Here is a 15,398-nt window from a genome sequence, read left to right as displayed (position 1 = left end):
AATTTTTTGTTTTGCCTTGTACATCATTTTGAATCTTTTCTGAACCAGTAGTGCATCTTTGAGAAACCACGCGAACCCATCTGGAAATTTACCGATTTTGTTTTAATTTGAACAGATACAACAAAATTTAAAGAAACACTTCCTCATTACAACTGCTTTCGCTCTACAAGACAAAGTTGAGAGATTTTCAATACAACGTTTTCGAAGAAATCATCACCATATAGCACTTTTTATTACGAATACAATGACGCACTGCACACAAAGTTGGATACTGTCAGTTTCAACGGGATGGTGCACCCGCGCACAATACCGTATAATCGTGCAAAAATACGTATCGCACAAATTTCCTGGAAAATGGAAAATATGTCCGCATTTTTTTACTTACCACGAGTGCTGAAAACGTAATCCCTATATCGTGACTACGTTTCTTTTCTAACAAAAATTTTACTCATTTATACGAAATTTCAAACGTGCTTGCCGCTTGGAAACTGTCACTTCTGATTTATTCGCCGGAAAAGTCTGTTCGTACTATTAGTAATTCTCATTCAGTCGTTTTGGTCACGTAAAAGACATTAAGATTGTGCTATCGCCTGTTAGACTGATGTGGATACCTTTTCCCAGGCTATTATATGCGCATCCGGTAGCCAATGACTTCCAAAATGTAGATCGCCAAATACATTAAGCATCCATTGATTTTTTGAATTCCAAAATAATAAAATTTCGGAATAAACAGCCCTCTAATGAAAACACCCTGTATACTTTCTAATATTGACTGAGTTACCCTAACAAAATTCAACTCTATACCATTAGTTTGGAGAATTACCCTTCAAAATCTCATAAAAATGCATGCGTGTGTCCCAATGATAATGCGAAAAATGAAAATGTTAAATAGAAAATAATGCTAGAGAGCTCCCGTTGCAAATGCAATATGATTTTAGTGCAATGTTTCTTTATAGACTGATTTACTGGACTAAAACATATAGACACGCAATGAACGAGCACTACACACATTGTTCATTTACTTTTCTCATTCAATAGGGAATTATAGATGTAGGTAAAATTACATATGTACCGCTTCATACGGAAGGGGAACGCGAAGAGGTTTAGCGATAAACGATTAAAGAAAAAGCGTTGGCTGTTACCGCGATAGGTGCGAGCTCGACTGTTACGTTGGATCCCTGGCTTAAGAACGGTGGCGGTTGTAGGGGTGCTTTCGGATTGGGTAAGAGCGAATTTGCGTTTTTTGCGTTGGGTCCGTTTCGTATTTTTTATTTGGCACATAGATTTATAGAAAAGTACAACAGAGAGCCTAACTTCGGTCGCAATTCCTCCTTTCAGTTTTATTCACTTCAACACAATCATAAAGGTAACCAAGATAGAAGTTTCATAATAAATACAAAAAGAAGACCAAGATGGATCAATTTAGTAAAAACACATTAATTACATATACTATTCAATTTACACAAAAGCAACCCGTAAAATGATACATCGCATCTACTTAAAGAATTTCCAGATATGTGTAGATTTAATGAATGGGGAATCGTCCTGCAGTCACCACGAGTGTAAAAGTAGCAAATAGAGTTGTAAAACTGAAACTCTTTTAGGTTTCTTCTCCACGGCATGAACGGTTAATTCAAACACACAGGGCAATCCATACGTTTCATACAAAATGAGTACCTAAATTATAAAATTCAGGCGTAAAGCCAAATCACACAAAACAATGTCAGCAGCACGCTAGACTTTCAATTAACCTATCAAGATATATATCAAAATTTAAATAATCACAAATTCGGACATGAAATTTAAAAATTAAATCTAAAATTGCATATAATAAACATGGAATTAAAACTTATAGGTAGGTACTGCTTTTTTTAAACACTTTTAAAACAAAACAAAATTCTAAAAATTCAGTCTACTTGCTTCCTATTCTTCACTCTTCCTTTACCTCTATTACGTCATATCGACATCGACCTTATGTCTACTCTACGGTACCTATGCCACACACAGGGTGTTTCATTAAAAAAATTAATACCCGTGCCACACTTCCTACTTGAGACACCGTGTGTTATCAATTCGATGCATTAGCATTGCCATCTTGGTAACTATAAGAGAAAGTGAGCTGGTTAAATGGAGGTAAAGTGGCGCATTTCAATTTGGAATGATTTATTAATTTTTAATTTGGAGGCACTCCAAAAAAAGGCAATATATGCGGACGAGATGGTAGAATCCTACATTCCTCCGTTTCTTCGTGGGCTGGGAAATCCATTTTTCCAAAAACCCAGTGCTCGTTTCCATACACACTATAAGTAATAGTAAATAGCCCGACTTAAATTTCCCAATTCATCATTGTACACTAATGATTATATAAATAATAAAAAGCAGGATACGTTAGCAATACAGGACACGTTGATATTGAATACCCAAAGGCAGGGAAATATGCATTATGTATTCAAAAGCACATGTTTCAAATAATCGTGTAAAGGTAAACCATGATTACTCTTCGGAACTAAATCGCTCAAACCATTATAAACTATACAGTGAAATGGACTCTCATTAAGTACACGTACGTTATAGCGATCAATAGACATATTTGTTTAGAGAAAATCATTCCTAATTTGAAGTTATTTCTGAAAGGTTTACACATATAAAAATAAAAAATTTCCTAGTTTTTTAGCTCTCTTTGACCTAAAATGCATTGTTTCCTACCTACATCGTGCTGGTGGAAAAAGTGTTTCTTAATTTTTTATAATCGACGTTCTCATTAGGAGAAATCCTGCGGTTGGTACATAATGCCGTAGCTAAACATTTCTTCCTGAACCTAGCCATCGGAATAGTTGATCATCCAGGTGATAGTAATAATGTGCCCCACGAAATTTAGAAGTTGTATGAAGCAGTAAATGAAGAATAGTAATTCCGTGGAAGAAGTTTGGTACACAGAGTAAAATTATTTTGTTTTTCAAACAACAAAAATTCGGCTACCGTCTTCCGTTGTATGTATGCTGTACGAAAAGTATCCAGAATGTATCATCGAGTTTAAAATTTCCACAATATAAATGGTGTTCCATTCGAAAGAATGAATGCTGACGTTATACCTCACTAATTCAGGCACCCTGTAGGTATGTATTCGTGCATAGGTGGCTGGCCCAAATTTGTTCACGGTTGAACGCGTATTAAGTGTTTTGGGTACATTTTCGTAAATTTGAAGAAAAAATTGTATATTTTATTTGGAAGAGATGTTAGTTTTCATGGTTTCCATGTGTAACGGAGTCTTAGCTCTTAGATTCTTGGCAACACCGCTATCCAAATTTCCCCAACGAAAGAAACAATAGGGGTTAAGTCGGGAAACCACAGTGGCCATTCTATGGTACCTCTTCTGCCAATCCTGACAGCCAGAGCATACGGTGCGGAATTCCATCTTGCTGAAAGTACAAATCTTCGTTGTCTAGCACGATTTCCCCATTGTCGTCCCCTTGACTCTCCAAAGATTGTGTGATCAGAGGGCCTACGACCTTTTCCAATAAATTTTAACATAATTCCGTTGTGAAATTTCGGACAAGTAATTTGATGCCCAAGAATACCTGCCCAAATATTCACTTTCTGCGGAAATTGGGTGTGATCCTCTGGAAATAGGTATGAATTTTCGTTATCCCAGCAGCTACAATTGTGTTTGTTCACAAAACCGATCATGAAAGTACATTCGAAAATTCCCAGATAGCTTTGTTAAACAAAATGTACACATACACCGCTTTATAGCGAACATGAACAAAAGTATGTCTGGCGATAAGAAGCGATAGCAATACGGAAAACGAGCGCGGTTGCCTTCAGACCTAAAAATTTCGCACCGTTTTGTGCCGGGCACGTGACAAAAATGTAGGTTTACTATTCGTTTAAAAAGGTACGCTAGTCGAGGTTGTTGTCTTCAGAAACCCGTTTTGGTTTTTCGTGGGCGAGACTCAAATAGCGAGAGAAGTAGGACGGCAGAGATTCTTGCTTCTTTGCATTTTTGGGTGCGTTAACATTTTTATCTTAAGCTGGTTTTCGCGATCGGTCACGTACTACGTTAAGTACGTGAATTTCAGAAAGGAAGACCCGTTTCGGTTTTTCTCGTGGGCGAGATTCGGATAGCGAGGGAAGTAGAACAGTGGAGATTCTTGCTTGATTTCGCGGGTTGCAAATTACCATTTCTAGGTGCGTATTAAATTTAATGCTAGGCTGGTTTTTACGAGCGGTCAAATACTACGTCAAACACGGAACATTGGCTTATCCTTCATGTGCATGAATACCATTTCTTTGGTTGGATTAAAATTTCGTTTCGCAATGAGGGGTGAATGTAAGTTTTAAACAGGGGAAGATGCCAGGAATTTCTCATGTATACAATGACACATTTAAATTGACAATTAGGTTTCTATAAACGTTAATTATTCTGTCGTCGTTTTTTGAGGATATTTGATATAACTTATGTTTTCCAAAAGATAACAAACTTATTTAAATGTGAAATATGTAAAATTCGTTTATTTTGTATTTTTTATTTTTAGCTTTTGGAATTAGTCCATATAGCCAAGCCATCCAAATTTGATTTTTTGGATAGATAATATTTCTAAAGAGAATTTTATGGCCTTTTAATTTTTTTAAAGTAAGGGTAGCTGGGAGTGCGAGGGCAAATGCTAAAATTAAACAAATAAACAAAATTAATTGATTGATTCAAATCCTCCAGATTTAAATTAAACATTCGTACTAGCATTCGCACATCCAGGATGGTCCGTTATTATCTTCGGTATTATTTCAGACTAAATAACGTCCATCCGACGTTGTTTAGACAATAATATATTTCGAACAACCTTTAATCTAGTTCTAGCGCAGACCTTGTCTTTTTTAAAATTGATCCAAATCCCTATCACCTCATTTTACGAGCATATATCATGCATAGGCATTATATGTATGAATCATATGCCTTTATTGTAATTCTATCTTTTTACACTTTCAGATTGAAATAATAAATGGAGCAGTGTTAATTTCATGGAGACAGAAGGTCTTAGAACGTCAAATCGACTATGGTGCCAAATTAGGTCAAGTAGTGCTTTCATTGGCCCGAATGGAGCTGAATAATTTTTTCAAAAACGTCATGCCCGTCGCCGACTATTTCGATCAAAGTAGCATGCTCGTGACGGTAAGTATTTAATTTTATTTTTTCATCCTACACTGTAAGTTGCCAATTTGGTAGTGGGAGACCCAACCATAGTACCAACATTAAAGGGTTAAAGTGAACTGTGCTAAGCTGTAGGAAAATGTGCAATATTTTTTGAGATTCACGCTTTTACGACAATGAATAGCTTTGCCCTTCCAAATATTGACTTGGAAATTGTGTGCGTTTGTGAGTGATTACAATCACAATACCCATTAAAGAAACACGAAAAAATAATCACGCGCTTATTGTATAGTCATCGTAAAGATCGGCCATCGATTGTCGGAATGTTTTCATTGCCAATGTAAACGGCCGACCGAATTATTAATACATTTAATAGTACCTACCTTAACCTTAACGGAACACGATACTGAACTGAGGTCCATTTTTTTTATGGTGATTGTTAAAGATAAACTCAATTAAAATCAATTCTAGTGCGTGGCATACTCTAGCTACAACACCATTTTTATGACCCGTTTCACAAAACCTGTATCCTTTTGTTTTGAATTAGTGCTCTTATTTTATTTTATTTTTTTATTTTATTTTGCCTTTATTTTTAAGTGGGCGGGGTTTCAGCCGAGGCTGCTCTACCAACCCAACCCACTATACATTTACAAATATCCATGCCCGAACCCGGATTCGAACCAGGGACCCTGTACCGCAGTCGAGCTTCCACTGAACTGCGCTACACGGGCCGACCTCCTTTTATTTCAGGAACTTGAGCTAAACAGATCGGCTGGTACGACCCCCAGTGACCGTCTTTTATGTAAAAAAAAAGCAAAAAAGATATCTAGCATACACACGTATACCTACAATAAGCAAACCAACTACGAAATAAATGCAAAAGAGAAATACACAACTCGCATCTTAAATTGTACAAATAAAAATCTAGTAAAATGATACATGCAGTTAATCAAATTAATAAAAACATGATCCAAGTGACATAATAAGTACCTACAAAATGAAAGGCAAGGCGGATCTATAATTGTTCAAATTAAACAAAAACAACTCGTCAAGTGATCACAGTTAAAGAACGAGTTAAAGAATATCAAAAAGGTACTGCTCTGCTCCAGCATATCGGCTCCAAATAGTTAAATACGAAAAAAGTACAGATGAAAATACAAGCATACAAGTGCAACGGGTTTGCAATACTTACGAAAAAGTGAAAGAGTTCTAAATTACGTTTCCCTTTACAGATTTTGCTATTTACAATTTTCCCTACAAATTTTAGATTAACTAGATTAATTTTCGTGGTCACGGTTTATTTAACTTACCTCAACTTAATATCGAATCTAATAACAATATACGCACAGCTCACTTCAAACCCACTAAAACTAGCTTTAAATAAGAAACTGACCTTGCGAGCTCACAAGGGAGCGTTCAGCGTAATCTGTAACAGACAGCAGCACAAACAAACAAATAAAAGGGGTAGTGAATAGTGCGGCACATAGAATATTTCGTAAGCAATAAGCAATTCTAACGTCTGACACTGAAGCAACCGGATATTAAACTGTAATTAATACTCAATAAGGATCAATAATTCAATTTACGTTAACTAACCAAAAGTAAAATTTTGACTCGACTGCGGATTATGCTTACAACATCTGAGTATAAAAGCATAAACGTGACATTATCTTTAATAAAGTACTTTACGATCCACAAACTACAAACTAAATTTCTATATGACATCACTGTATTAATTCAGGATGTAAATAAGCTACAATGAGCAACTCTTCGGTAAAACAAGTAACGTAACTAAAAATGGTTGATATTGGTTTCGGACAAAGTCTCGGTAACTTTAAAAACTAATTTATAAAGCAACGGTAGCTAATATCGGCATAACACAGCCAATCTGAAGGATACAATCTAATCAAACTAACAGGAATGGTAACAAAGCTAATCGTCCACAAAGTCGGGTCTCAGAAGGTATATTCTTCGTAGAGAAATAAGTAGCTTAAGTAAAATCAGATATATCGGAGCAATTTATAAGATCGTTAATCTCAAAAAAGGTTTCGTTATACTTGCAGTTATAATATTCAACGTATCACATAAGTAGGTCACAGGTAATGTTGGCACCACGTGATTAATTTGACTAGAATCTGCCGGTAAGGTAGAAACTCATCTATACCGTGCTTGTAAGTAGGCGGTGGAACTTCTCAATGAATTTTTCTTGAGCAATATTAAGAAAATCCAAAATTTTGCGGTTTCCACTCAGGAATATCGATGTAGAAAGCAACAATGAAGTAGGTAATAATGAAGAAAAGAGTAAACCAGAAGTAAGAAGCCTAAAGAACGCGTATTCAAAGCCAAGGGTAAGGCGTAATTTTTGGTACATACCGAAAACGGCCTTAGAACTTAAAATATATCCGCAAACAGCGTCAGCGAAGTGTCGAAAGCAAAATAACAAAAGAAAGGTTTCACTAAACTTATACAGCCACAATGGCGTCTACGTACGTCCGTCTACAAGTAATGGTTGAAAGTGGTTTTGTACAAAGAAGTGAAGAAGTGCGTGTGCCGAAACGAATTTTAAAAAAACCTCTGCACGACCTCCATAGGCGACACAAAGAAATATTGTAATAAGAAAGCTCTAACAGTTAAATGACCCCTATCGACAAACTATTGTAACAAGAAATCTACTACAGAAACAACTTACAACTAAACTAGTGGATTACAAAGAAAATATCTAGATGGCGTAGGAATTTAAATAAGAGCAGCAATCAAATAGTTACTTATGCGTAATTTCAATCAGAAATATCAATCGGTAAGAAAATAATGTTACATAGCTCTGATTGAATGGGTAAAAAACAGGAAAGAATTCAATTAATTCTTCTTTCACTGAATAGGTACAAATTTATATAATCAATTCATAAAAACGCAGGAATATATAGTTAATAAAATTAAAATTTAGACGTTACATGTTAAAAAATGTATAGGTTAGTATGTAATAAAAATACTTCAGCCTTGTTCTCTCATAAAACGGTACCTTATGATAAAAATAACTACAGCATACAATGTAGTTTTTTATATGTACAAATTTCCTTTAGTAGATTCTAATATTAAATTGAATCACAACTACGTCCGTTACAGACTGTCTATTGATCATTCCTATTATAGCAAAATCCCTTTTTTGGCTTTACAAAACGTTCCACCATTAATTACGTTCTCGTTACTTCAACTCTGCGAATAAAAATGTTCTCTTACAGATAAACGGCGAAAGGCATCCAGGGGATGTTTACAAGGATTTCAAAGCTGCCATAATGAAGATCTTAGGCACACAAGACAATCCTCCTGTATTTAGCAACGGACACATTCCCGAAGTTCCAGCGGACGTTACAACAGAACTTCCACTAATGGTAAGACACTAATGCCTTAAATTTACAATCTGCTCGGGGATTATTTCTTCCTTCCGTATATAAATCGACACCAACCTCTAAACGACTTTTATTCGATAGTGTAGCTTACTTATCATAATTTCCACAACTGATGGCTTGCAAGTTGTCGACAAGGTGTCTAGTTTTCACTAGGAAAAATATTTCATACTTAACTAAAAAGAAAATTGTTGAAATCGTTGCTGTTCGAGTTCTGTAAAAAAACCTGCAATCATGTATGGTGATACATTAATACATTATAAAGTAATGGAGCGCAACAAATATTGTATATAACACTCTAAATAACCTAAGTTAAATATATCGGAAAGGAAACTTCTTCATAGATATGTAGGTAAATGATTTATGCAATAAAATTTTATTGATTCGTCCATATCGTGTCGCAATAAAAAATTCCAACTAATACAAAATCAATGGCTGATAAATGTATAATCCAGCGTAATTTTCATTTAATTTTCTTGTATTTTCCGTCCATTTTGGTTTCGATCCAACAATCCTAGCATTTTCACGTGAAATTTTATTTGATACAAATTTGTTGCATACTATCAAGTCTGCTCAGATTGGGATCGTACATGAATGGAATTATAAAATCGATCGCAATCCAACCAATCGGATTTGACGAACGCAAAATTGCGTGTCGGTTACTTAAACGGAACTATAACATTAGACACGTTAATGGACGCAATTTTGTTTTTTAGGCTGCACCAGTGCCGGAACCACCAAGGCCCAGTACTCAAGTGATCTCGGTCAACACCAAACCAACCAATATGTACAATTCTCCTCTCAAGCAAGGCTGGCCGCCTGTTTTATGGGTGATCGGAGGACCTGGTAGTAACAAGGCTGTTCTCTGCGACGATGTCGCCCGGGAAACTGGATGGGCCCATGTCAGCACCGGGCGTCTGCTGAGAGCTGCCGCTGAAGCAGCCGATCAGCGCAATGCGACCGATTTTAAAACAATACGAGAGAGCATTGCAGCGGGAGAGCTTGTACCTTTTGATATTGTGATTAAGATTTTAGAGTTACACTTAAATGAGAATATTACGGCTAACGGCATCATCATTGATGGTTATCCCAGAGATATGGAGCAAGTGACGGAATTTGAAGCAAGGGTAAGTTTGGTCGGTATTATTTTATAGTCCCATCCACACACGTTAGTGGTGCATTCGCAATGAGAAAGTAACTCACCTCTACTACTTATATCGGAAAACATACCATACCTTCTTTCTGGACTATTACTCTTGTGCCAACCCTGACCTACAAACGAAGACTATACCTACGTTATTCATCACTTAATAGCAATTTGAAATCCATTATCATCCTGCATGCTTATTTCTCTTTGAAAGGCGCACACATGCAAACCATGAAGGTAATTTTCTAGTTCTGACCATTAGCTAGAAATGCATTTTTCCATATTCCAGCAACAACTATTTGATTATTGATCTACGTTTCCCTAATGCCTTCTCACTTTTAACGACAAATAATACAACACACGAAATTGTAAAGTTCGTCATTGTCTCCTAATCTTATGTAGGTACATTAGTTTCAATGAGCGTTTCCAGCACCAATGTTTGTGCTAGAGAACCAAATAATTTGTTACAGAATGCGGTGATCGTAATCTACTGCTTCCTACTTGCTCCAAATGTGTACTTTGTCCAAAGGCTAGGAAATCTTCAAAAAGGATAAATCGGCACTTTTTTTAATACGCCAATGACTTATTTCAATTTTACTCTTGATAAGCTCTTCGTGCAATACCAAAATTGAGTTCTACAAAAACAGCACAGTGTGACGTATTTTTTATATGGGGTTACTAACTTTTCCATTACAATACTCGAGGTGCCTAACGTCTCGGAAATACTTACTTGCGGAGAACTTCCCTTTTTGCCATCAACTGCAACGGTACTTCCGGTACATGTGTCAAAAGACAAATCAGCAGTCCTTACGTTGCGTCGTTAAAATGTAACGGTTCTTTTCTTCAGTTGCGGCGCTATTTTACTAAAAAAAGGATGGGTTTAATAAAAGACAATCATTTTTATTCGCTGATTTAAATGAATGCCCAAATATATAAGTTTACTTTGGGGCCAAGACCATGTAATCGAAACATAAACATAAATTGAGCAAACATTTACACCAAAAATGAACGCGATTTCAAATAAAAGCTAACGGAACTTTACGTACCCGTGATCAAGTCAATTTCAAATGAGAGATTTAAAACTAAAAAAAAAACATATAATTTTGTTTACGGAATACAGATAAATTATAAAGAAATGCAAACCTACAATAAATAACACAAAAATAACAGCAAACGTAGAGGGAACGATACTTTCGTGACGAAAGTTGGAATTAAAATGCCGTTACATAGCAAGTGTTGGTCTCTCCGAGACGGCACAGACCATTTTCTCCTTCCAAAAATTGCAAAGTTGTCAGCTCTCAAAAATGTGTGCATCATCGTAAGTTGTATAGACAGAGTGGAACCTCTCAAGGTAATGATTATTATTGTCTATAAACAAACGCACTCGTAATTAACAGCACGAAAAATATAAACGATAAAGTACCTGCAGCCTGGGTCTACTCAAGATGTCGATTTGTCTGGCAAAAGTGTCTATGGTGCAACTTCAAGACGCGACGATGTGGCTAATGCAGAGCCGCCGTACACTAGTATTCGTGAATGTGTAAAGCGTAGCCTGCCAAAGGCTTCTGATTGGTCGACGGTCTTCTGGCTAATACTACTTATATTCTCTCATCTTTTCTTCAATCATTATTTGACACTTGTAGAGGTCTATCAAACCGACACTGAAAACGTTGACTACAAGTAGAGCCACCTACCTTTCAAGTCGAAACGATGGTAGTTTCGCTGCACTTTTCAATTTGGATGGCAGTTGGCTCGATATGGGTGGCACGAATGAACGACTACGTTGTGTAATCGGTTCTTGTATTTGTTGGGACGTGAGGCATAATCGGGAAGGGAATTAAATAAAAGACAGAACTTTTGTGCGTAAGGAATGACAAGAACAAATAAATATATTACGCGCACAACAAGATCATGCCAGGGAAACCTTCTACGGGACTAAAACCCTGGCATAGGCCACACAAATACATGAAATAAATCACCTACAGCAATAAAATGCATGAGAAAATACACATAAATAAAACATCTCAAATGGTATGATAAAAATCAGATAATCAAAACAAATGCAATTAAACAAGTTCATAAAAACAAAATACACAAGAGTCAAAAATGCAGTGGAAAACATGATAAATCAATTCAGTACAAAAACACATCAAAATACCTGTACGATCAATTGAGATAACAGAACTCGTAAAATAATAAATTGCATGTACATAGGAAACATCAAAATGACGTGGCTCTACTTCCAGCCTTCCGTTAACATAATTTTATTTAACACGAAAATTACATGTGAGAATGCCAATGGCCAATAGCAAGTATTCATGTGAAAATCGATTATCGCTCAAGCAGAACATATTTTAAATAGTGGAAATGTTAATGAGAGGGCTCTTACTCGCATTGCTAAGATGCTAAGAACTGCAATCCGCACGAGACGAGTAGGCAACAGATACAGCGAAAGATCGAACTGTATTAGGTACCAACTCCACGGAGACAGAATGAACCACTCGCACACACAAACATCGAAACATCAAATAAGAGAGCCCCCCTTCGTATAGCTAACGCACAAGAATTGCAGCGCACCACGAATCAGAAAGTAACAGATACAGCGAACAATCAAACTGTATTAGGTACGTCCCTCACGGAATAGTTACGGATCAATCGGACAGAGCAACATCGCACTAATAATCAACTCCTCGTGAATACAGAAATAAATACTTAATTAAACAAAATAATGGCATAATCATCTGTACAGTATAACAAACACGATTCATCTGACGGTACTCAAAACAAAGGCATGGAGCACGCCATGATTCAGATATCGTAATTTATGCAAAATCGGCAAAATGTAAATAATATCAAATTGTAGCAAGAAATTCAATTATTAATAGCTAGTACAAGAAAGAATAAAATGGTTACTACCTGTAAATACAAATCAAGAATAAAAAAAAAACCGGGAACGCGTGATGGCTTCCGTCGAGTAAATCCACATTTAGCATCATGGGGCTACTATACAATAAAAATCGATTGTGTGGATCTAATTCTTATCAATTAATAAAATGCAATACAGTATCTTTTAATACAAATGTTTCTGATTGGTCGATTTCTTCAGGAATGTCAAAATTACCTTAAACAAAAAAAGTTTTAAATAACTTAAATTAACTGACGTGGACTTCATGTTACAATTGATCCTCGGAAAATACAGTTCTACTCAAGAATATGGAAATAGACCGCTGCAATGGTACCGTTGACTTTTAGTACCACCCTCGTAACGTTAACTTAGTTGTCAATACCCTTCAAAAATGTCCATAAGTATTTCAAAACCCAACGAACCAGACCAGACTTAAATTAAGTACAATTAATTTCCGTTTCTACGCGCGCGTGTCTCCAATTCGAAAATGTTCCCTCGTGTAAATTTTTTACTAATCGTAAATGAATGGCATTTCTGCAAATTCGGCGAACTTACAAATTCAATGTAAACCCGTGCCTGTAAGTAACTCGACGTTTTGTCACAATTTATTCACGAAGCCTTTCTTAGCGGCACGTTTGTGATTACGCGATAGCTGCAATGTTCTTGGATGCAAATTTCTCCTTAAAATAACAACCGGTAACACTTTTTGGCGACTTGATTAAACGTTTTTCGACAGCCACCCACACCTGAGATAGTGAGTAACTGTTCGCGAGTTTAGATGCAAATTATTAACGTTCTCACACCAAAATATACGTGCGTACTATTTCAGAGTGGAACCCCATGTCTCCTACAAAATCTCCACACACACGGTCTAAACAACATTTCTCTGAAAAACCTGCATTCTTATCGAAAAATGCCCACTATGCTATCGCTCTTTATTTCCAAAAGTCACTCCGCTTTGGTTCACTATGAGATTGTACATGACGTGTACCCTACCCTTACCAAGATATAAAGTCGAAAACAAGCCACCCCTTTCCAAAAAATGGCTAAAGCGACCAGCCTGTTACAACCTACACTGTTCCAACGCTACGGTCTGTCGAGTTATGCCAAACGAATGTAACATTTAACATTTTCTTGTGTTGCTGATTGCTAGATGGTCATTGACCCTCATGCTTAGCGAAAACAACTTTTATTTTAAAACCGACACAAGATCTTAGGTGCGATCTTCTAACCCACAAAAAGGCAACTAGACAATTGTTACTTATATAACTTTTTGAACATCATAATTGGTACACGTTGACAGTTTTTGAAAAGGAATATGACCTCTTAATTTATAGAATGATTTTCAGTACCTCCACCCGCCGTTTCACGCGTTTGAAAGCAATTGATATATTTACAGTTCAAACAACGGCCAACCGTCATCTTATTAGACTGCTCCAAGTTGCAATTAGGACGAGGAAGACTGGACGACAGCGTCACAGCATTCCGACGAAGATTGGAAATCTTCCGACAATCATCACTACCCATGCTGAAGGCAATGGATAACATCGGTCGCCTAACAATCGTAAGTGCGCCCATTCTCGCTTTATAGTTTAGCAAGCGATCTCACTTACAGGTCGATGGGGACACGGATTCGAACCCAGTTAGACAAGACTTCAAAAGTGTGGTCGACCAAAACGTCGAGTATCTGACGCAAAACGGGAGTGACGCGCACGCCGCGAACGGACATTTGCCCAACGGCGTTCCGGAAAGAATACCCTCTAACCCAATAGAAACGATAAGCAAAAAGGTGCATCAGGTTGGAAATGGACTGGCGCACGGTGCACATGCCATGGTCAACGGTATATCAAACGGTGTTAGTCACATGGCCAATGGACACAAACCAATCAGAGTGACACCTGTTGGAAAACCTGATTATGCCGACCTAGACAATCAAAGACGCGAAAACATTAGGCAAATGTACAGTGAAATAAATCATATTTAAAAACTGCATATAAATACATGTGATCGTAGAAATGTGATAATATACCAAACAGTTTAGTTGTCTTAGAAAAAACACGTGCCTTGTGGTATTTTTGAGGTTATGAGGGTAACGTACTAAACCAGTATTTTTAGTATAAGAATTTTTACACTTACCGATAGAATAAATATATTTATAAATGTTGTTTATTGCTAACAAGTATTATTGGTAACCTATGTACATCGGTCACTTTCTGCTGGACAGAATTTGCACGATTAGGTTAGTGGTTCTCAAAAAATTAAAGAATATGCACTCTAGTCGTAGGTATCTTGTAAGTACCGCACTGTAACATTGAATGTTACACGTTAGGTGTAAGCTATAATATAATAGAACAAGTGCCTAAATTTGACATCTTTTTTTTATGATGTTAACATTCCTTTCTTTGTTTGTAAGAGCTCTTGCACAAACTGCTACGGAAATTGAAACTCCAATACTAGTAGCAAGATTTACATTTAGGGAAAATAGCCATTCCTTTGATACCCAAGTAATTTTAATTTTTTTGAATTTCCCGCAGTTTTTGCAAGTACAAACCATATTCTTGTTGCCAGTTTGAATAAAATATTTTTATACTTATATTCATGCTAGCTAAGTAAGACAATATGCACCACTTAAAAAAGCTAATATTAAGTTGTAGTAGGTTAGTCTTAATGTGTATTATTATTATTATTATTATGTTCACTTCTATTATGTAGGTAACATTGTAATACGATTTAGAATAATAAAGAAACAAAAGCATCTTGTTGCATTTGTGCTGAAATCTGAACAAGATGACACAC

The 15,398-nt window shown here is 36.4% G+C and overlaps 1 protein-coding gene and 1 long non-coding RNA gene across 5 annotated transcripts in view; one reads left to right on the top strand and one right to left on the bottom strand.

Moving 5' to 3' along the window:
- LOC116170282 (adenylate kinase isoenzyme 5) overlaps window positions 1-15,348 on the top strand; it is a 35,501-nt gene extending 20,153 nt beyond the window's left edge. For 2 of the 4 annotated variants that reach the window (XM_031486560.1, XM_031486561.1), the window contains exons 3-7: window positions 4,985-5,167; window positions 8,386-8,535; window positions 9,267-9,677; window positions 14,002-14,166; window positions 14,218-15,346. In XM_031486560.1, the coding sequence (XP_031342420.1) occupies window positions 4,985-5,167; window positions 8,386-8,535; window positions 9,267-9,677; window positions 14,002-14,166; window positions 14,218-14,586 (1,278 nt within the window). In that variant the 3' untranslated portion in view covers window positions 14,587-15,346. Of the gene's footprint in view, window positions 1-4,984; window positions 5,168-8,385; window positions 8,536-9,266; window positions 9,678-14,001; window positions 14,167-14,217 lie in introns of all 4 variants that reach the window. The other 2 variants (XM_031486563.1, XM_031486559.1) reach the window with 2 other exon arrangements.
- Window positions 10,811-11,525, bottom strand: LOC116170284. Its single transcript, XR_004145204.1, has 3 exons — window positions 11,392-11,525; window positions 11,121-11,344; window positions 10,811-11,065 (listed from the first exon to the last, which is right to left on the bottom strand). It is a non-coding gene; the product is annotated as an uncharacterized LOC116170284 (long non-coding RNA).
- Window positions 15,349-15,398: the final 50 nt, after the last annotated feature.

This window comes from Photinus pyralis, unplaced genomic scaffold (assembly GCF_008802855.1).
Source record: "Photinus pyralis isolate 1611_PpyrPB1 unplaced genomic scaffold, Ppyr1.3 Ppyr1.4_LG5, whole genome shotgun sequence".
Classification (NCBI taxonomy): domain Eukaryota; kingdom Metazoa; phylum Arthropoda; class Insecta; order Coleoptera; family Lampyridae; genus Photinus; species Photinus pyralis.
Note: the sequence above shows the minus strand (reverse complement) of the source record. Positions and strands in the feature narration are given on the sequence as shown.